The 22370-nt window shown below is 37.4% G+C and overlaps 2 protein-coding genes across 2 annotated transcripts; both read right to left on the reverse strand.

Annotated features, from left to right (window-relative positions):
• Window positions 1-2915: 2915 nt before the first annotated feature.
• On the reverse strand, window positions 2916-4469 carry LOC115923447 (cholesterol 24-hydroxylase-like). Its single transcript, XM_030984059.1, has 3 exons — window positions 4242-4469; window positions 3863-3935; window positions 2916-3183 (listed from the first exon to the last, which is right to left on the reverse strand). The coding sequence occupies exons 1-3, from the start codon at window positions 4397-4399 to the stop codon at window positions 3043-3045; spliced, it is 372 nt and encodes a 123-aa protein (XP_030839919.1). The 5' UTR covers window positions 4400-4469; the 3' UTR covers window positions 2916-3042.
• A 1077-nt stretch (window positions 4470-5546) lies between these two features.
• LOC100888228 (cholesterol 24-hydroxylase) lies at window positions 5547-9809 on the reverse strand. Its single transcript, XM_030984963.1, has 7 exons — window positions 9677-9809; window positions 9225-9338; window positions 8408-8636; window positions 7594-7666; window positions 7199-7283; window positions 6356-6466; window positions 5547-5555 (listed from the first exon to the last, which is right to left on the reverse strand). The coding sequence occupies exons 1-7, from the start codon at window positions 9797-9799 to the stop codon at window positions 5547-5549; spliced, it is 744 nt and encodes a 247-aa protein (XP_030840823.1). The 5' UTR covers window positions 9800-9809.
• Window positions 9810-22370: the final 12561 nt, after the last annotated feature.

The following is a 22370-nucleotide window of genomic DNA, read 5'->3' on the forward strand; positions in this document are numbered from 1 at the left end:
CTTTTTTAAAGGGCTATTAAATGGAACCATTTGGTAAACGATCCTTAATATATATGTACATTATTTCACATAACGGTAACCTTGAAGAATATAAGATGAATAAAATATTTCAAATTTCCACTCATCCAGTCTCCTCAAAAATCTTTTTTTGTTGTTGATAAAAACAATCATTCCTCAAGTTCAAGTTCAAGTTCACTTTATTCAATACTTTCATTAAAATATACAAAGGAAAACAAACATATACAAGTTAAAATATAATACATGTATCGATATATAACATGAGAATAACGCAAGTTGAGAAGACATGAGGGACAAAGGGAAAACATTCTAAGCATGTACGGTGTCCCAAGTCCGGTGTGTAAAGTCAATACGGGCCGGATTTGTGTGTACTACGAGCCGGACTTTGGTGCGTGAAAAATACCCCTTTACCGGACATTTTGGGAACATGCATGGTATCCCTCCGTTCATGGAGTGCGGGGGGGGGGGGGAACTGCTACATGGTTATCAATTAAATCTCACAAGAAACTCACGGCTATTGTTGATATACAAAGAACTTAATAATTAATGATAACGTGCTGGAGAACAATAACGTACTTTGGAATCTTAAAATATCGGCACGTTTTTCCTACCGAGCCTATATATAATTATTACCATAAATTCTTAACAACGAAAGTATATAAAGAGTATCAAATCAACAAACAGCTCTTTGTTGCAGCTCTTTGTTTGTAACTATAAAACATAATTGTACTTGCATGCGATTCACTGACATCTGTATTCTAAGCACGGGGTATAACTGTACAGGCGCGGATCCAGGATTTCTTAGGGGGGGGGGGGGGGGGACCCAAATTTGAAATTATGCCAGCCAAATATTGGTACGTAATGGTGATTAGCAGTGACGTAAAGGGGGGGGGGGGTGGGTGCAGGGAGGGGCGGAAGCTTTGACGTTTCATTACATTATGAGAGAAAGAAGACGATTCGTTGTACCGTTCTCGAAAATAATCCTCGTCTGAATTCATTTTACCCCCTCCCGCGCGAAGCGCAGAAGCTTTGAGGTTTCACTAATGTATTAGAGAAAGAAGACGATTCGCTGTACCATTCTCGACTCTTAATCCGTGTCTGAATTCAGTTCCCCCCCCCCCCCCCCCGCGAAGCGCGGAAGCTTTGACGTTTCATTACATTATTAGACAAAGAAGACGATTCGTTGTATTATTCTCGACTCTTAATCCTTGTCTGAATTCAGTTCCCCCCCCCCCCACCCCTCCCGCGCGAAGCGCGGAAGCTTTTACGTTTCATTAAATCATTAGAGAAAGAAGACGATTCGTATCACCATTCTCGACTCTTAATCCTTGTCTGAATTCAGTTCTCCCCTCCTGCGCGAAGCGCGGAAGCTTTGACGTTTCATTAAATCATTAAACAAATAAGACAATTCGTTGTAACATTCTCGACTCTTAATCCTTGTCTGAATTCAGTTTCCCCTTCCCCCCTACCCCCCCCCCCCCCGCCTCTCCCGCGCGAAGCGCGGAAGTTTTGACGTTTCATTAAAACTATTAGAGAAAGAAGACTATTCGCTGTACCATCCTCGAATCTTAATCCTTGTCTGAATTCAGTTGCCCCCCCCCTCCTGCGCGAAGCGCGGAAGCTTTGACGTTTCATTAAATTATTAGACAAAGAAGACGATTCGTTGTACTATTTTCGACTCTTAATCCTTGTCTGAATTCAGTTCCCCCCCCCTACCGCGCAAAGCGCGGAAGCTTTTACGTTTCATTAAATCATTAAGGAAAGAAGACGATTCGTATCACCATTCTCGACTCTTAATCCTTGTCTGAATTCAGATCCTTCCTCCTGCGCGAAGCGCGGAAGCTTTGAAGTTTCATTAAATTATTAAACAAATAAGACGATTCGTTCTATCATTCTCGACTATTAATCCTTGTCTGAATTCAGTTTCCCCCCTCCCCCCTCTCCGGCGCGAAGTGCGGAAGCTTTGACGTTTCAGTAAAAAAAGACTATTCGCTGTACCATCCTCGACTCTCAATCCTTGTCTTAATTCAAAAATGTTCTTTGTCTGCTCCTTTTTTCCTACGTCATCTTCCTTTTCTCTTCTCTTTTTTTTTGGCCGGCGTTTTGGGGGACTGCATCCACCGCCCCCCCCCCCCCTTGCTACGCGCCTGCGGTCAGATGAACATATTTTGATACCTTGTCCGCACCCGGAAGCTCAGGGGTTTAATGCAATAAATTACAGTCAGATAAGCATTCAGGGGCCCTCCTTAGGGCCCTGGTGGGGTCCAGGGGCAGAGCCCCGGAAGTTCAGGGTTTTAGACATTTAATTACGGACTGATGAGCATGTTTTTATATCTTATTGTGACACTGGCATGTGACTAATTGGCGTGGGGTTCAGGGGGGGCAGAGCCCCCAAAGCTCAAGGGTTTAAGGCAATAAATTACGGTCAGATGAGTATCAAGGGGCCCGCCTTAGGGTGCTTGGTCGCCGTTCCGCGGGCCCTGAAATGTAGGCATTTCAAGAAGCATATTTCTTGCCTGGCTGTAAATTTAGGAATTTGTCATTTTCCATCAAACGCATAAAAAAGTATAATTTACTAACAAGGTGAGGAAAAATCTCGGAAAATTATTTCATATCAGCATTATTTGTAAACCACCGTTATGGAATTAGAAATAAACCACGTTTGAATTTTATTTCCCAAAGCACCCCTCCCCTATAAGTACGTCAGTACCCCCCCCCCCCCCGATCTACACCTTGTTGGCGGGAAAAATCGCAACTGAAACCCCCTACCTTTCTTCTTTCTTTTTTTTTCTTTCCCTTTCTCTCTTCTTTCCCTTTCCCTTCCTTTCCTTCTCTCTCTCTCTCTCTCTCTCTCTTTTTTTTTTTTGGGGGGGGGGGGCAAGGCCCGCTCGCCCCCCTGGATCCGCGCCTGGAACTATATGACACTTGCGTCATTAAAATCAAATCGCCTCGGTTTACCGCGACCTATCTTGACGAAGGTTTCGGCTCTTGGTGTGATGGCAGCTGGCTTAAATGGCTGTGAGCCTAGGCTCTTAGTGTGACGTAGTTCCTGCATCTCCCCATTGGCTTGGCCGTTAGTTCGTCCAGGATACCCATACTCTGCGATTGCTCTAGTCTAAATTCGAATCGTTGGAGAAGCTTAGCTAAGATGACACGAGCCTCGATCTGGGGAGTAGATGGAAATCGGCATAAGATATTTAGACGGAATCCCGGATTTTGTTTTCTTCTTTTTAATGTCCACATAATTATGGCTAGAGAAAGTCGTGTACAAAGTAGTAATTTTCAGTATGTGAACTGTATGTAGCTGCAACAGCTAGTACATGATGGTTCATGATGATCTTGACGCAACAGTTGTGACTCAATCATACATTTAGGGAAAACGATGGCATATAGCATAATCATCTAAAGGAAATTAAAAGCAATGCCATTTCGGATTATTTCTCTCTTTTGCAAGAAAACTTAGACTTTTGCTATCTGACATTATTTTATGACGTGGATCCATTCGTATTCCTCATTTTTCCATCCTCCTTTCTTTTTCGCGACCATTCGACAATTTGTTATAACCTCTTTGCTAAAGGTTTCCTGCCCCAAAAATACCAACCCCGCCCCCCCCCCCTCCCACTCAGTGTTATTTAGGGTACGCATATGCGTGTTCCCTCCTATTGAAAACACCCCCCTAAGTCCGGTGTGTAAAGTCAATTTTGTGTATGTACGAGCCGGACTTTGGTGCGTGAAAAGTACCCCTTCACCGGACATTTTAGTAACACGCATGCGGTCATTCCGACCCCGGAGTGGGGGGGGGGGGGGGTTACCAACTAAGAGCAAAGATGTTGGACACACTTACCAGTGCAAACTGTTGACCAATACAAGATCGTTGCCCCATAGAGAACGGAAAGTATGCATATAGATGTCTAGGCCTGGTAGTAATTGGGAAGATGACAATAGTTTAATACAGGTATCAACAACATCTTTAATTATTCTACGATAAAAAGTAAGATATTAACAGACGATCTAGGTTGTAGAAATTAAATTTGTAAACAGGCTTATTTCTCTGTGGCATATATATTTTCTGGAATATTCACCAGTGTGTAGTAATGATAAACAATAATTTGAAATAAAAGTGAAAATGTATGCATGAAAGAAATAATCTTACTCAAATTGTTAGGCTTTGAAGTATATTGGAAGGAGAGAAGCTTCCATTGTATAAACAAATTATGACTTACAATGATCCGTCCTCGGAAGGCTTGAAACGATCAGGATTGAAGAGCAGAGGGTCATCAAAATATTCCTCCATTCTAGACGTGACGTAAGACATAACCTGGAGGTGAACAACATTATAAAAGGATATTACCTCCAGGCCGACACGTTCATGGTCCCGCATTCAACTCCTCACTGAATGATAGTTTTTTGAGAGTTGTCTATGCGAGAGGGTTCGAATGCAGTAAAAGCAGTACCCCAGCCACGGCGCACGAGTCTTATCCATTGGGGCTAATGCAATGCTTTTTTTCCTCGGTCTGTTGTGAGTCTGGCGTCGGTTTCATTAATGTGACTTGGGTAGGTCTTAAAGGACAATAGGACATGATTGCCAAAGTTACAGTGTCAACGAAATAAGTGGATACATTGTTAATGCGGCCTCAGTTTTTCACACATAACTAAACCACTCCAACGAAATGCTACTTCGAACGGTCTCTACATGATTGTTTCGTAATATTTACATAACAATATAATGAAGTTGATGTGGCCTTGATCTCAACATCAATCAAAGACTTGGAATACCAGCTGACAGATCTCAACAGAGAGAGCAAACTCATTGGCGTAACTATGCACAAAGATAAAACTAAATATATGACTAACTATGACACAGATGATAAAATCGAGATAGAAGGTCGAACGTTAGAGAGAGTGAGCAGTTATCTGGGACAAACTTTGAAAATGGAAGACACCACAAAAGTTCAGTTCAGTTCAGTTCAGTTCAGTTTATTAATTTTTCTTAAGCATAAAAACAATATTATAATATATACAAAAATGGCAAAAGAATAAGTTATGATGAGAGTAAAATCAGGATGGATGAACTTTGGAAGATACAAAGACATGTTGATCAATAAAAACATACCCATGTCACTAAGAAGAAGAATGTTCAACCAATGCATTCTAACAACTATATAATAATAATAATAATAATTAATCGTTCTTGTATAGCGCATAACACATAGTATGGACAGAAACATGGTCATTGACAAAGGATCTAGAAAAGAAGCTTGTGACTACTCAACGAGCTATGGAGATAAAGATGTCGCATTTATCTCTGCGAGACAAAATCAATCACAAAGTCATACGCCAGAAATCAAAGGTTGAAGACATCATGGAGAAAGTCAGAGAATCAAAGTGGAGATGGACTGGGCATGTAGCAAGACTTCAGGACAATAGAGGGACAAATCGTTTAACAGAATGGCAAGCAAGGATGGGAAAGAGAAGAAGAGGAGGGTGGAGAGATGACCCAACATCATACATGGGAACGGCCGCTTGCACTAGGATAGCTAGAGACAGAAGAGAATGGAAATGTTATGAGGAGGGCTTTGTCCAACGTCTGGATGAACTATATAGCCTGATAGATAGATAGATAACGAAATTAAATATTTATGATAATCATAGATATAAGAAAACTTGCAGTCAATCAAGCTTAAATAAAAGCATCAACGTGAGAGAAACGGTAAAATGAAAGTCTGATCATGGCGAAGAAGTCAGAAAGTTGTAAAGATGTGATCATTCAAACACAAATTGGCAACTGAGTGATTTACCTTGCGATTACCTTTCCAATTTGATCTTTCAAAAAGTAAAAACATAAATGTCCATCTTCCCTGAAAAAATATACCTGAGCCTTACAGATGAAGTTGAGTTCTGGTCATGCGATTGCATTGTGAAAGAAACGGTGTTGAACCGACCAGAAAAGGTTGATCATCTAGCATATAAGAATTTGTGTGTATTGCAAGGTTCTGGAATCATCAAAATGATAAGAAATTTGGCCAAGTCTTTGTAAAGTTACAAACACTGTAGACAGAAAGATGTATCTGGGACTACACGAACACGCGGCGTAAAAAGCCTCCCCCCCCCCCCGATTTTTACGATGTTGCATGCATATTTAGAATATGAAGGCATTTGAAGTGCCATGCTTTTCAGGGAATATGTCTTATCTGATGTTTTTCCACACTTGCATAATAAGAATGAGTAACGCTCACAAATTATTTTTCACCTCGAGTTCCCAGAACTCAACCTTCTCTTTAAAGATAGAGAGAGAGAGAGAGAGAGGAAATCCTAGGAATCGGTTGGAGATACGTACGGTTACAGAGCACTTGGCTGGTATTGTGATGCCGTTATAGTTGATAGAATGAGCAGTTAGGCGGGTTGTACCTCCGACCGGTGAATACAACCTCAACGTTTCCTTCAAGACCTGACAAATTCAGAAAAAATACTTTAAAATACTTAAAGATACTTAAAGGGCAACAAATGTGTTAACGATTTTTTTTCCTTCTTTCCTTTGTCTTTCAAATTCAATGTCAATTAAAAAAATTCAATTCAATTTAAATATTTTTACATACCATTATTAAACCAAAGCACGAAGTAAAGTGATGATTATACAACAAAAGTGATGATATTACTACAAAATCAGAAACATTACCTAAAAACGCTTAAAGATACTTAAACAGCAACAAACGTGTTAACGACAATAATTTTCTTTCCTTTGTCTAACAAAACATTTGAAATAAATTTATTAAACCAAAGCACGAACTAAAGTGATGATTATACTACAAAAGTGATGATATTACTACCAAATCAAGGAATATCTTGAATACAGGCATTGATTCTTTGCTTTATACTGATGAGTGCAAGAAGAAAAGATTCAATAATTATTTCTTATTTTAAAAGCTATTCTTAAAACCTTAGCTAGCAGCTTACAGTTATTCTTCATTAGTGATAAATTGTAGCACTACTCATCTTTCATTGATAAAACCTGTGGGAACCCTTTTTTTATTAATCAAAGAAAGAAAGAAAGACAGCAGTTACATTCAAACTTTATACAATTAGAGGGATATACTAAAAACAGCTGAAAATACCGAATTCTATACCAAATACCATATCAATATCAAATATCACAATTTTGGCTTGAATAATTAATTCTTACCCTCATCATGTATTCCAGTTTGGCCAGATCTTCATATTGAATTTTGTGTTTTTGTCCCAGTACTTCATCAATCTCAGCTTGAAGCCTAGTATTAAACAAAGATCATGATATAAGATAAGGTAAGATCATACCAACCTTGTTAACGGAATAAGATGTTTAATTTCATTTTAATTACAGTTAATCTAGTAAAAATACAGACGACGTTTAATCCAGTATTTCAAGTCTTTCGTGACACCGTGCCGTAAACAATAAACCTTTTCATTCAGACATCTGCTCATGTTTACGTGTGACACGACGAACGTATTGTTTCAAGCACAAATTCTTTTAAGGAAATGTTTAAACATTGATTGTACTTTATGCGTGCTTTATGAAGTTGCTTATAGAGATATAATTACTTCTTAGCAACATCAGGGTGACGGCCAAGTTGTAGGATTGTGAAGGCCAACAGATTGCTCGTTGTTTCTTGACCTGAAATACCAAAAGGATGAAGCAATACTCTAAATTATGAAACGATTATAGCTATTTAAATCACATCAACACATTTTTTGGACAGCAGAATAATCAAATTGTAGGTTTTTATATAAGTAAATAATGAAATTCACGTCAGCGGGATCCCTAATGGCAGAGGTATATAAAAAATAAAGTCATTTGGATCATGAATTCTAACGCCTTTGTATGATCCAGCGTCAAAAGTAAAGATTAGTAGGCCTACTTGCATGCTACCAAAGTAAAGTAACGTAGTAGGTCTAAATATTCTTGCTCTCATGTCAGCTAGCAAAGGATAGAATGTTTATGCACGTATCATGAGAGTTAATTATGGGGACCTTTGATAACATCCATGACAAATGTATGAAAGACTTGGGAAATGATGATTACCAAAAGTAATCTAAGTCAGTAATTCTGAACAAGTCTTTCTGCATTGTTACGTCACATATAAGAAAATTAACTTAGGCTCGTACACGGCTTTGGTGAACCGGCTGTGATTTAGTCTTCTCTAGTCTCCAGCGTCGCCTACAAACACATTCTGACGGATCCCAGTTAGAATTAGAGGTCCGTCCCAAAACGCGTTCATAATCAGATTTGCTTGATACGAAAAATTACGAATATCAACCCTTTGACAACTAAATTGCCGCATCCACGTTTGCTAAAACCAGGAACCACCTAAGATACAACCAGAAACAGATTCCCGTAGGCAGTTGACTTACGTACCTGCTATAAACAGAGTAACGAATTCATCCAGCATATTTTCCATTTCGAAGTCCTTATCGCCCTCTAGATCGTTGGCTATATCGAGGATGAGGTTGAGTAGATCACTTGGAACATGATCTCCTCTCTTACGAGCCTGGATCCGTTTCATGATCTGATCTCTTCCTGTTTCTCGGATGAGGTGAATGGCCTTGCGTGTGGACCTTCGCATGGAAATGCACCGTGGATCCATCTATTAAGATCATAGATAACACAAGTGTGTGTGAAGAATCACGTGGCTTATGAAAGTCCACAGAAGTGGACGAAAACTTGCCTTTTAAATTCTAAGGTTGGTAGAACCCACAGAACATGTTATATATAAATAAAATAGTTTGGATGTCGACGATGCTATCAATCTTTTGCTAGTCACATTATGAACGCTTGATCAATATATGGCGATACCTCCTCTTCAGGTAGGACAGATTCATGGGGACCTAGTACCTGTGAGACGTAAGAGGTCGATATTAAAAACATAGATGGTTAGACTTCTGTAGCTCTCTTTGTCCTTACATAAAGAGTCATTGTGTGTTAAAGTTATCTCAATGTCATTATAATGTGAAAATAGTGTTGGTTTGTATCATGCGGACGATTTGCATATACCTTGTGATCAATTTGGATTCTTTGTGCACTTTGTAAATATTAGAAATGGGCCATGAGATGGCTTGTTGATAATCCTTTGAAGTGTAGAAACACCCAAAAATGTAATAAAAACACAATAGCATACTGAAAAATAGTTCCTATGATCCTGAAAGAATTAGAAAGTTAAGTTAAGTGTACTCACAGTAGACCATGGCCTTTCGTGTAACGACTGTAAACCTTGGAGTGCAGCGGTGATGGCAGCGGGGAATGGACAGTCTGGATCTCCTATAGCATTAGTATCCATGCTGAATGCGATCTGTAAAGGAAAACAAATGCCCATCTCTTTGAAGCCGTGGTGTTTTTTGTTTTTTTTTTTAACATCAAAGGCGCAAATATAACAAATAATTATTTAGGAGGTGAGAAGGTACAATATAAAACTTGTTTCTCGGCAAGAATTGGTTCATTAGCTTCAAGCCCACGATCTTATTTTTCACTTTCAATTAATTGCTGCTCCAGGGTGATAACAAATTAAAATCTGTACGGAAAAAATATTTCTTTGTAGTGCGTCAGTAATATTTCTATCCATATGATCCATTTCGCTCTCCCAATTGAAGAAAGACCTCCTTCCCCATCCCCACGCATGCACTCCGGTACCTTTGCAATGACGTCCAGTGTCACTTTGTTGAGTTCGTCTAACATGGGGACTTCTATTTTACCATCGGCTTTCTCCTTGAGCTTCTGACAAAGAGCTTCTGATCCAGAGTTGTATTCTTCCATAAGGCTGATTAGATACCTAGGAATTTAATGATCAGATTCAAAATGATTATGTTCTTTCTCGAGTTAGTTATTAACAACTATGTAGAGTCGATATGCATTGTTACTTCAACAGCCTGCAAATTATATAATAATCATGGCAGTTGCATCATTGTGAATTGCTTACATTATTTGGTCATTTATAACACCATAACCATGCAGGTACGGTTCTAACAATTTTTTTAGGGGGGATTTGGGGAGCTTTTTGGTGCCTTGCTTTAACTTATAATTTATAGGCTAGATTTATTGGGGGAGTAATGAGTCTCCTAGCAATGAGGTTCACGCACCCTATCGAGCAGAACCCTATCGTGTCAAATCAAACGAATGAAAAACGTAGTTAAATGATAATAAAAATCCTAAAAACTTATCCTTTGGGATGACGAAAATGAGTTGTTTGTGCAACTTAGAATAATGGCAATGAAATCAACCTTTCAGACAGGACGCAAAACAGCGGTGTTTTTTCTTGATGACGTAAAGTGTAATTGCCATTCACTTAAACGGCTGCGGCTTTTTTTGCGGCAGTATACCGCGCTATATCTAAACAAGCCTTAATAGTTCTTACTTTCGTCTGAATGCAGGGTTCATGATGGCTCTCTTGTGAAACCACTTCTCATGATCGACCTCAGATACGAGTCCGTGGCCCATAAATCGTTCGCCGTACAGCTTCTGAAAGCTATGGTATTCTTCTTGTGATTTGATATGGCGGCTGTTTAGAAGCAGCTCCTGCAAATGATAGCATTTTTTTTAAATGTAGGGAACGTTTCATTGTAATACGTAGTATTAATAAAGATGAAAGCGCGACAAAATTCTGCTCTTTGTGAACGAGGTGAGATGTCGATGACCTTTCAACACCATTTAAGTATACGTAGGAGTGTGTATTTGTTCTGTAAGCGTTCGTTAACAGGAAGTGTCACTTTACAGAAAATTGTCAAAATTATGACGAGATGAGTTTTTTAATCAGTTTCCTAACTTCCAAAAATTATATTGTCCCACTGACTACTAAGTTCTGATATTTTAAAAGGTTGCATACAGGGACCGCTTGGTTTCAAAAGACAATAGGGAGTTTTAGATTTGCGTGGACTGATACGTGTGACGTCCTTTCAAGGCAGTACATTAAAAGGACGTCGATCGTAGCAATCCACGTTGTCGTTGTGCAAATCTAAAAGTCCCTAATGTATTAAAAGAACGACTGATCATGATCAATCGTCCATGTATCAATTCACGTAGGTACTTGTAATAGGCAAACTACGAGCATAAAGATAAACTGCCCAGATAATGATTTCCTGCACTGTTATCGTAACTGATATCGTGACATGATCATAGTACAACTATCAGTGGCGTATCGTTAAATTAGCCATTATAGCGTCATAAGGGCTGGGAGGGGGTTTCACAGGAGAATCAAGTGTATGAAACGCAAGTACAAGGCCATATGTGGTGGGGAGGGGAGCGTTGTTTGAGGGGTCATTTAATATTTTCTCTTGACGTCGTTTTAACCCTTTCCTTTTCTGTGTTTCTCTCTCTTCTCTCCTTTTTCTTCTTTTTCGTCATTCGATTGGGGCGCATCCCCTTCCGGCTTCACCACTAAATAGCCACAATACGTACGTATTATGTTAGAAAAAATAGCATTAGACGTCAAATGGAAATTCACCTTGACAATTTCAGGTGCTGATGCGAAGAAATGTGCTTTCCAGAAGACCCTCACATAATACACCGGTCCAAGGTCCTTTGTCCTGAGAAATTATTGTAATGAAGTATTTGATTTCTTTATTCTTCTATTCAGTTTAATCAAGTGTTGTATATTTCATAGCATAGTTCCTGAAAAAAGAAGGGGGTTGAAATAATTCCAAAAAAAAAAAAAAATCTCACAAACGAAAGAGCAACTATCGAAAGCTGGTTTGAGGCATGCAGCTTCTATATCAGATCATTTGTATTTCATGAAGGAATTTTTTTTTTCCGACGCCATTTACAAATTCACGTAATCCAACAACTAAAACAAAAATTCCGATACGAATTTAATTTTATTTTATTCTGCACACAATTGATTTTCTGTTCGATTAAACATTACGGTAGTCATGGAGACAAGTAATAAACGGAACATTACGATGGTAATAAAGTGGAGAGAGTGTTAATAATAGTCATTATTTATAGATATTGAATTGAATTTATTTTTTTAATTGAATTGAATTGAATTGAATTTATTTATTCACGGTAAAACTCACATCAGCCTAAAAAGACTGCTTTTCAGCAAGTCCGTGTAAAAAGCATAAAACAGATCATAAATACATAGGAAAAACTAATTAAAAATGACATACGTGCATATAATACAAAATTAAATAACAAGCATAAAGAAAAACAAAATTAAGTAATAGTTAACATATTAAATGAAAATAACAGACATAGATATGTGTCATAACAAGTGTAATTTTAATCGTTAGGCATAGGGGAAGAGTAGAATGGGATAGCATGAGAAAAGAACAAAGAAAGAGAGAATGTGAGGAAAGAGAGATAGAAGAAGAAGAGATGAAAAGGGATATTATCATCATAGTCCTGACAAATCTCTGTGTTCTTTTTTTGTGGGTCTTCTTGTACATGTTTCGTAGATTTCCGCGACAATAACCATAATAATGTTGTGCATTACGTGAGACCTTTTCTTCCTCCTAAAAATAAATGTAGCCTATACAGTCTTAGATACACGCACTATAATGAAACAGTTTCCTTGCACTTACATCAAATACAGGATGTTTGCCACGGACATTCCAATCTTCTCACTCCATACACCAAATGTCTTTATATCTCCTAAAAAGAAACTATAATGATAAATAGGATGAGAAAGACACAAAAAAGTTTAAGCCACAAACAGGGGACAACTACAACTACAACTGCTGCAACTACCTATCTTTTTTTTTTCTTTCTATGTTGTTCCTGGCAAATGAATAGTTAACAAGCGGATTTTGAACTTGACATCGTCTCATGACTGTATGTTAGAAAATACAGCTGGGAAAATTACAACTGAATGTAAATTTTGGAACGCAGATGGGTATCAAAGATGGGTAATAAAGATGGGATATTATACAAATATTGACTGCTCATGAGGATGATGGTGGGAATTATCACTCCCAAGGTGGTGTTCATACCGGCCCTTCTATCATCCCCCAGGCGAAGGCGAGAGGTTATAGAAGGGCCGGCATGAACACAACCGAGGGAGTGATAATTTCCTCCATCATCCGATTACAGAGCAGTCCATATTTGTTTTATATACCTCATCCTTTTCATTGATTTATGAATAGGTCTAGAAAAGAAATCCAATAACAAGAGTCTCTATGCTCCTCACAGTAATATATTTACAGTCTTTTGAAGCTCAAAACAGTTTCAAATAAGGCTAAAAGATATCCAAGTAAGGCAATACAGCTACTCAGTGCGGCCCAGCCTTAATTGCATGGATTGAGCGCGCATTTGAAATCTTGTACGCTCTGTGTGCAAAAGTCGCGGAGGGGTTAGGAGTTCTATCACAGGGTTTGATAGTAGGCCTATCAAACCCTCTGACGCAATGATAGATCGAAATGCTCCTTGTCATGTGATATAGTTTTGACCAATCAGTGAATGACAATCTATGTATGAGGTATATAACAATGAATGTAGCCAAAATTTCACAAACACACGCACATACATACGCGCGCAACACCCACACACGCACGCCCACATACACGAAAATGTATATATATATATATATATATATACATATATATAAATGCGTGTGTGCGTGTGTGGGTGTGTGTGTGGGTGTGTGTTTAATCCCATATCTATATCTTTAAAGCCTGCGTCCATATCTCTAAAATACAAACCAAAATATGCAATGAATAAATTATTAACCTGAATATGTCCTAACGAATTAGCATTATTCTGGTGACATCTACAATTCTTCTTAATTTTTGTGATAAACTAAGGAACAGTACCCTGTATACTCTCCTGAAAAAGAAATCAAATTATTTTTGATATTTTTATTAGCATTATTTTTATTATTATATTGTCATTGAAAAAAAAGAAGGATAACATGCATGGCTGTAGAAAAGAACGAGATAATATAATCAGGTTGGACCCAATCTCTATGTAGTCATTATTATTATGGTTACTGTATAAAACTATCTTAATGTCCCAAACTGAAAATATATCACCATATATCGTACATGTTTACACGATACATCGTATGTATATATTTCTTTTTGCACGTACCATATACCGATAACGCTAATTGACAGCCATGGCAGCAAAATACGATAGATATAAACAGTATAATTATGTAAACATATACGTACCTCTTATTTTTTGGAGTGGGTACATCCTTGAGCACGTATTCAGTACGGAGAATGGCTGCAGATAATACAGCAATGGTCAGTCCTAATATAACGCAGATTAGAAGGGCAACATACCCCAAGACAGTCAAGATCATAGCCATAGTTTCAATGATACATGCAGCCGATGTTCACTCTGGATCAAATATGGATACAGCTATATAATATATTTCAAAAGGCTCATATTCACGTGAAAACGTACGAGAATTCACTGCAACCAAAATCGTATGAACGACAAAGTCATCTATGCCAGATATATGAGGAATATACACATACAATACTTTATTATAATAGTTCACTGATGCCTGATGGAAATACAGTGCTATATTGCGAGTTACTGCTGTGCTGTTGTTTACATGTCATAAAGTTCAAGTTCCCATTATTTTGTCGCTCGAATTATGCTTTTTGAACAACTCTTCTATTTTCTCTCGTTTGCTTCATTCACTGTTATCATAATGAGGTACAATTGTTTTTATATCCCGAAGATGACAGAACTACTACTATTCGAAGAAACATCATGTTACAGCCGTCGGTTTATTGACTGCTGATGATAACGTAGGGTGAAAAAAAGAAGACTATAACGTCACTGGTTCAGTTCAGTTCAGTTCAGTTCAGTTTATTAAAAAACACATGGCATAGTAATCATGACGAACAAACATGATCCAAATTGAGACCCCAAAAAGCAATGCTTGTGAGTGGGGTCCCTGTGGAGGGTGGACATCTCAATCCCAGCGGATTGGCAAAGAGACCAACATGTTTCAAGGATCTGCGTAATTCAAAACATGAAAGATGGTAGGATACGATCATGTATACGATACAGTCTCACGCGCGCAGAGCCCCCAAAACAAGCAGGTCCCAGAGTCCGCCAACCGAGATCAAGAAGTTCATTCACAACAACAAAAACATGGTAATGTACACAAATTATTACAAGGAAATGGCAAGGTTGTGTAACTTAATAACGTTAACAAGGAAAAAAGCATGTATTAACAATTACTGATTACAAGGTTATATAAATTTAAAACATTTAGAAAGAAACAAACTCGGGTAGCAGAGTAGACGTTGACCCCAGTTCGGGACACGATTCATGTCCGCTGCTAGTCCATTTTGATATATTTTGTATGTTATCAATCATCCTGTCCTCTCTAACACTATCGCTCGACTAGATCCGGTTAAGCCCTATTACCAACTCAATCTGTAAAATCCATATAAATATTCAACTCATTTCAATTCAATGTTATTTCACATCTCTTTAAAAACATATCATCAGAAGATATTCAAACAAATCAATATAAATACTAGACTTTAATTCGTCACTTTGACGAATTAGGTGATACGTAAGCTATTTTTGTATCATGAAAGTGTGCCGATGATGATCTAATGATGATATTCATAAATACGATAATGACGATATTGATGATGATGATTTTTTTGGTTTTAAATGACGATGACCATGATTAAAAGTGGGATAGCGCCCCCTTCAGGTATTCGATAGAGAATTGTTATATGATTAAACTATTAATTTACTAAACAAGCTCAAATTTTCGCCTGATTGCAGAGCCTACCAATCATTGAACTGATATTTTGACGCACTAAATACGCAACATAATGAACAAGTCTAGACTGGAATGTAGTATCAATCACCTTCCATAGGCATAACACGCATATTTAGCAAAAATCTGACATATGTCGCCTTTAATCGTAATTTGCACCATAATGATGTCATCAAAATGAATAAAAATTGTAATGATCTTGTGGAAAATTGTCTCAGCCACAACATATCAAATTTAGAAGAAGAGCGATCAATATTTACAGACATTCATTAGATTTCCCATAAATATGCTGACGTCATAATGTGCGTATTCGTATTTTGATTTCCAAGGCTATTATAATAACGTCACGATGTACTTAATGGCCAAATGAGACATGAAATCATATCTCCTACTCATACAGCGTGTTTCTATTATACCCTTTTCACATCTACCAAATATTGCTTAACCCCGGGAAATAGGTGGGGCTAAGGGGGCTCTTAGCCCCACCAATTCCTTCCTTAGCCCCACCATTATTACCCGGGGTAATTTTAGCCGGCTTTCTGTTCACATTACGTTTTGCCAAAGTGGGCTAACCCCACAAATAGTACGGGACTATCTGGCCCTGCAAAATAGCAGGGTTAGCCGGGCAATTGCGGGGTTAGCCGGGCAATTGTGGTGCTAAGCTGCGTAGTGTGAATCCGAACCGGGCTAAGGAGAAGCGGGGCTAAGCAACAGCCAATCACAGACAGCGTGGTCGTGTGGTCGTGAATTTGCATTTATCGCGCGCTATGCATGCAGTTCACGTTACGCATGCATGCAGTTCACGTTACGCATGCGCGGTAGCAAAAGCATTAATATTCATGAGCTATCGAATAGTCCGGGGCTAAGGCGAACGTAGTGTGAATCGCGTGAAATTTCTTAACCCCGGCTAAGCACATAGTCCGGGGTTAAGAAAATAGATGTGAACAGCAAAAAAAATAGTATGGGGTTAAGGATAGTATGGGGTTAAGGATAGTCCGGGGTTAAGAAAAATAGATGTGAAAAGGGTATAAGTTATACTGTATGTATCCGGCTGAAGAAATAAGCGTATAATGCCAGGTAAGGGCACTTTCTATCTACGCGCTTTCCGATCTAGCAAAAAAAAAACGGCCGTGAAAAAGTATATCGAACTCTGGCTAATTAGGTCACCGCAAAGTATTGTGGGACTGCTGGTTCAACCCGGGATTGTATTGTCGCGAGCGTCGGGGTAAAATATTCCGATCACGTGATCACTCCTATTTCCGGTTTCTCCCCGGTATGTGCACTCAATCGGAACGGGGTGTGTTTCTACCTACATTATCCGGTTAGCTTCCCCTGCATTATCCTTCTAAAAGAAGGATAATTTTGCCGGTGAAAGCGTAAAAGCTCTCCCCGGCATTATCCGGATAATGCCGGAGAAAGTGTGTTTCTATAAGAAAAAATTATCCCTTATCGGCCATTAACCGGATAATGGCTTTATATAGAAACACGCCGATACTCTATCCAAATATGATAAAAACGAATGTGGAGTCTCTAGCCATCCCATAGAGCGACAAAGGACTATTTATAGGCATGTTTTCGCCAATATATGCTAAGTATTGCAAAAATCGCGCGTACGGACGGTTATCTTCAACAGACGCTAATTCCGTTATAAATAGTGATAAAGAGCTTAACATGGTATCAAATTGTTCGGAAAGATATGAGAAATTTTCTGTCCCAAGTTTCTGCTGAGGAATTATTTTTCGTTCGGCCGTGACGAACGAAAACGTGCAAAAATGCGTGTTTTGCGCGATTTTTTATGAAATGCTTATAATGGCCTGAAACGTACGCAAAAAAAAAAATGAGAAGATTTTGAGCAATTTGAAATTTTACGCGCGCGTTAACGCTCGCAAAAAAGCGTACGCGCATTTTTGCGCGCATTTATGAACCTGAAATTGACGGGACAAATATTGACCTTGATCGTGATAAATATGAATGAGAAATGGTTTTCTGTTATGAAGACATGGTCCTGAGTCGATTTTCACAAAATGGCGCCTAGATGACGTCATGGTGACCTTGGGTGTCTGAAAAGTCACGCAGTTCTAAGTTAGACTAAGATCTATCATCACGGCAAGTTTAATGATAATGGCTTTATTCAGTCTTGAGATATCCTGCGAACAAATTCATGGCAGAATAATAAAAAGAAGTAAAGACAAATCTTGACGAAATCAATAGGTGATACGTATACTTCGTACGTATCACCTAATAACAACATTTATGTACGTGGCACTATGAAAGAAGGACGAAGGGTAGTGGATGCGAGAGATCAACAAAGGCCATTGACCTGTCTATAGCCTTATTTCCTATTTTACCACACTGCAAGAGAAATACACAACAAAGCAATAATCAAACAAACAGATCATATAACATAGCATTATGACACAAAACGCAACATAACTAACTACATAAATCAAATAAAAGGCAATTAGGTCGAATACAACTACTCATTATCAAGAAGATAAGATTAAATATTTTGTCTGAATGCGATTAAGAACAATTGCCATTTCAAATATACAATAGAAGGTACAATAGAAGGTACAATAGAATGGCACATAGGATACAAAGTATGAAAGAATCAAATTGGCTTCCCTTGCTGCACCTCCCGAAGTTTCCTGAAGAAAAAAAAGCAACGTGAAATTCCTATAACCCGTAAGTCTTTTCTTCCGATTCATTAACCATGACGAATGTCCTTGATTTACTGTACTATGGATAGAAAATGTAGATATAGAATATATGAATGTATAAAAAAGAGTATTTCTGAGACACAGAATGTCAAGACAGATGTAAGACGCACTGACAGACGACATCATAACTATTTGCATAAATGAGAATAAGTAACCATGGTAAGAAATACATGCATTTTAAGAGTTAGAATATGAATGCCAATTTAATACCACAAAAATGCATAAAATTTTCATAATTTAGGATAACTAACGATGAATATGTGATTTAAATAAGCGGGCTCTGTAGAGAAAACAAGAACTCTGGGCCTGATACGTACCTTAACATTTTTAGTGATTTTGTCGTCGCAGTCTCAAAACTAAACAAATATGGACCTAAGGGACCTGACTTTAAATTACACACTCGTATTATTTTTGTGGCCATTCATAAATCCAGCAGCCATTTGTCGTAACAATTCTGACTACCCGCAAGGATTCGATCGACTAAAATACAAGGTTAGATATGATATTAAAACATAACTACAGTAAAAGCTGTATAGAAAGCCCAATTTAAGAGAGACATGGAAAGTGGCATTTGCAGGCAAGTAGTGTTAATGTTTTGTCTTGTCATTTCTTGTTTATCTTGTCATGTTATAAATTGTTTTGACATGTCTTGTCTTATATTATTATGTCAGTTTCTTGTCCTTGTTCCCCGTTTTGTAATTCTGTTTTTTTTTTTTGTATATTTCGATTATTTACATACTTTAAAAAGGTTTATGAAAAGGTTATTACATGATATCTATTTGACTGTGATTATTAAGACACTTTAAAATGATACATGACAATAATGTTCATATTATATTTATTCTTGGGAACCTACAAAAACAAGCTATGCTTTCCAGTAGGTTCCCGTTTCATTTCATAATTTTGAACTTACTTTGTCAACTATGTTGTTATTGTGCAAACAATTGATGTATGAAATGGAACAAAATCAATCAATCAATCAATAAAGTTTCTTTCATGTAATCATGCGCTAAAGGAGGTTGCTCTGTAAAAGCACCCGACCAAAATATAATATCCATTAGAAACAAAATTTGCCTACGTACAGTATTTTGCTCTGAACAATGTCCGAATGATCGTGGATTTAGCGTTTTTCTAGCTTTTCGCATAACCTCCTTCCCGAAAACCCTAAAGCTGCAATTGATGACGTCTTGTTATGCGCCTACTTGAGCTTTTAAGAAGAGATAGAACACTTCTGAAAAACGAAAACAATCTCAAAACATGATCAAATTTTAATTATATTTTAGTAACACTTCACTGAAGCACTGTCCTTTCACAATGTTCATAAGAAGCGTAGGTTTTGATACAAGTGCATTTCTCAGCACTATTAGGAAGATTATACTAATAAAAAAGAAAGCAAAAGTAAAAGAACTGATATAAAAATAAACAAAATGAACCAAGGAATGGTATGAAGACAATGAGCTTCTAATGAAACCGATACTTGGCCCTGAGCCAGACAGACAAGCCCACCTTTTTCACATACCACCCGACCTATTGGTAACTTTTGCATTAAACTACGGTTTTATAACCTACAATGATAAAACGGTTGGTCACCTATTTTAATTGTTAATACATCTGTCAAGCAGTTGACGAGATTTATAATTGTCACAACCAATCAATTATATAAGTTCACAATTTACTTTTACGAACTGGCCTATTAGGAAACGAAGATTCTAAAAGACGATTTTTTTTTTGTCAACTTAACGAAAATCTGCTAAGATCCTTTGTCTTGTTAAGATTTGGGAGAAAACAAATATAATATTTCAATTAAAATGTATATAACGATTCTAATTCGTATCAGTGATACGAAATAACGAATCAGAACCTCTAAAAATATTGATGATAAAAAGTGTCATTTTGTTTTGTTTCGTGTTTCGGTAAGGTCAGATAATAAAAGCATTTGATAGAAACCAAACGCTTTAACCACAGTATTCAATATATTGACAATTCATATTATCTAAACAAATATACAACCTTCTACAGAAAATAGAATTATCATATAAATTCACATTCAAATTCAATTTTATTGACTATAATCGAAACAAATAAGATCATACTCAATTTTTAACAAATGATAACAAAAATCAAAATTACAGTGTAATACAGTGTAACAAAGATAATTGAGTGCCAATGTAAAATCAAAATTACAATGAACAGAAATATAAAAAATTAACGTACTATCACATGCCTCTTCTCAAATATAGATATAGAGATGAAAATAAATTAAACTTCTCGTAATACTTTTTACAATTTTGTTTTCAGCGAGGAAGAAGAAAAAATAACAATATGATTGTATAAATATAAGTATGTATATATAAATTCGAATTCAATTTTGTAGCTTAAAATCGAAACGTGTAGCGTCATTCTTGATATTTTGTTAATGAAAGACAAGGAAAATCTATAGGGTATAATATATAAGTACAGTTAACAAAACTAATTGAATACGAATGTCCAATTACATTAAACAGAAATGGCCCCTAAAATTAAGTATGACCACATGCCTCTTCAGGAATATATGCTGTTACACATTAGCTGGAATAATTATTTCAACCACTATTACATTTACGAAATGGCCGTGTTGCCCGTTGCCCAGGCCTTGCTATAGTGTATTACGGATAGAAAATGTAGATATAGAATATATGAATGGATACATGAAAATAGTATTTTTGAGACACAAATAGTCAAAACAGATGTAAGACGCGCTGACAGAGAACATCATAACCAATTGCATAAATTCGAATAAGTAACTATGACAACAAATATATGCATTTTTAGAGTTAGAATATGAATGCTAATCTAATACCACATAAATGCCTTAAATTTCAGAATTTTAGATAACTATAACGATGAAGATATGATTTAAATAGATGGGCTCTGTGGAGAAAACTAAAACTTTGGAGGTTGCACTGTATAAGCACCAAACCAAACTATGTATTAACCCATTGGTAATAATTTACCCGTTATGTACAGTATTTTTCTCTGAACAATGTTCGAATTATCGTGTATTTAGCCGTTTTCGAGCTTTTCGCACAACCTCCTCCCCGAAAAAACCCTGAAGCTGCAATTGATGATGTCTTGTTATGCGCCTACTTGAGCATTTAAGAAGAGGTAGAACACTTCTGAAAAACGAAAATAATTTCAAAGCATGATCAAATTTCAATGATATTTTAGTAACACTTCACTGAAGCACTGTCCTTTCATAATGATTATAAGAAGTGTAACCTTCGATACAAGTGTAGTTGAGAGCGTAGTTCACTATCGACAAGCTAGGCCAATGATTGGTAGTGTGGTTGCTAAGCCCCGCCTCCCAATACGTCAGCATAGTTTGACACTGAGTACAGCAGGGAGTAATCCAATCTGATCAGGATATGTATCGGAACTCACATTGGTGTAATCAAGCATTTGTGTGGTTGGCAATCATGAATACTGCAGACAACAGAAGAGCTTTAGAAAGTGATTTTACGACCGCAAACGGAATGACTTCCCATCTTTTGAAAGATCAATCACCAAGACTCCCTTCGGCTGAGGATGATGTCTTGCCCCTCCCTTCTAGGTTGGCTCTTTTTTTCCTGGGTCACTGGTTTTTTAAAAGGGATAAGGATGAAGTGAAAACTCTGGCAACGCCCAATAAAGAAAACACCTACGGCACCATGAACAAATCGGAAGCTGATGAAGAGAAATGCTTAGGAAATAGATGGTCATCGATGGATGACAAAACGTCGCCATTGATCACAAACGATGGAAGTTTGAACTTCAGGAAATACCATAATTCAATTCGCAAGCGACTTACAGGTTAGTCAGAAAATGGTTTAGTTTAGTATGTATTTAAAAAAGGCAAAAATAGATCTTTCTACTCATGCCATGTACGTTGAGTAATTAT

The sequence above is a fragment of the Strongylocentrotus purpuratus genome, unplaced genomic scaffold (assembly GCF_000002235.5).
Source record: "Strongylocentrotus purpuratus isolate Spur 01 unplaced genomic scaffold, Spur_5.0 spur5_scaffold_14, whole genome shotgun sequence".
In the NCBI taxonomy this organism is placed as follows: domain Eukaryota; kingdom Metazoa; phylum Echinodermata; class Echinoidea; order Camarodonta; family Strongylocentrotidae; genus Strongylocentrotus; species Strongylocentrotus purpuratus.

What these genes read in the sequence shown, in the direction of transcription:
- LOC115923447 (XM_030984059.1), bottom strand. Translation starts at nt 4,399, where the DNA reads ATGCGGGACCATGAACGTGTCGGCCTGGAGGTAATATCCTTTTATAAT. An exon ending in CCTTCCGAGGACGGATCATT is followed by an intron (nt 3,936 to 4,241) that starts GTAAGTCATAAT and finishes AATTACTACCAG; the next exon opens with GCCTAGACATCTATATGCAT. An exon ending in TTGGTCAACAGTTTGCACTG is followed by an intron (nt 3,184 to 3,862) that starts GTAAGTGTGTCC and finishes TCTACTCCCCAG; the next exon opens with ATCGAGGCTCGTGTCATCTT.
- LOC100888228 (XM_030984963.1), bottom strand. Translation starts at nt 9,799, where the DNA reads ATGGAAGAATACAACTCTGGATCAGAAGCTCTTTGTCAGAAGCTCAAG. An exon ending in CACCCTGATGTTGCTAAGAA is followed by an intron (nt 7,284 to 7,593) that starts GTAATTATATCT and finishes GTTTAATACTAG; the next exon opens with GCTTCAAGCTGAGATTGATG. An exon ending in AACTGGAATACATGATGAGG is followed by an intron (nt 6,467 to 7,198) that starts GTAAGAATTAAT and finishes TGAATTTGTCAG; the next exon opens with GTCTTGAAGGAAACGTTGAG.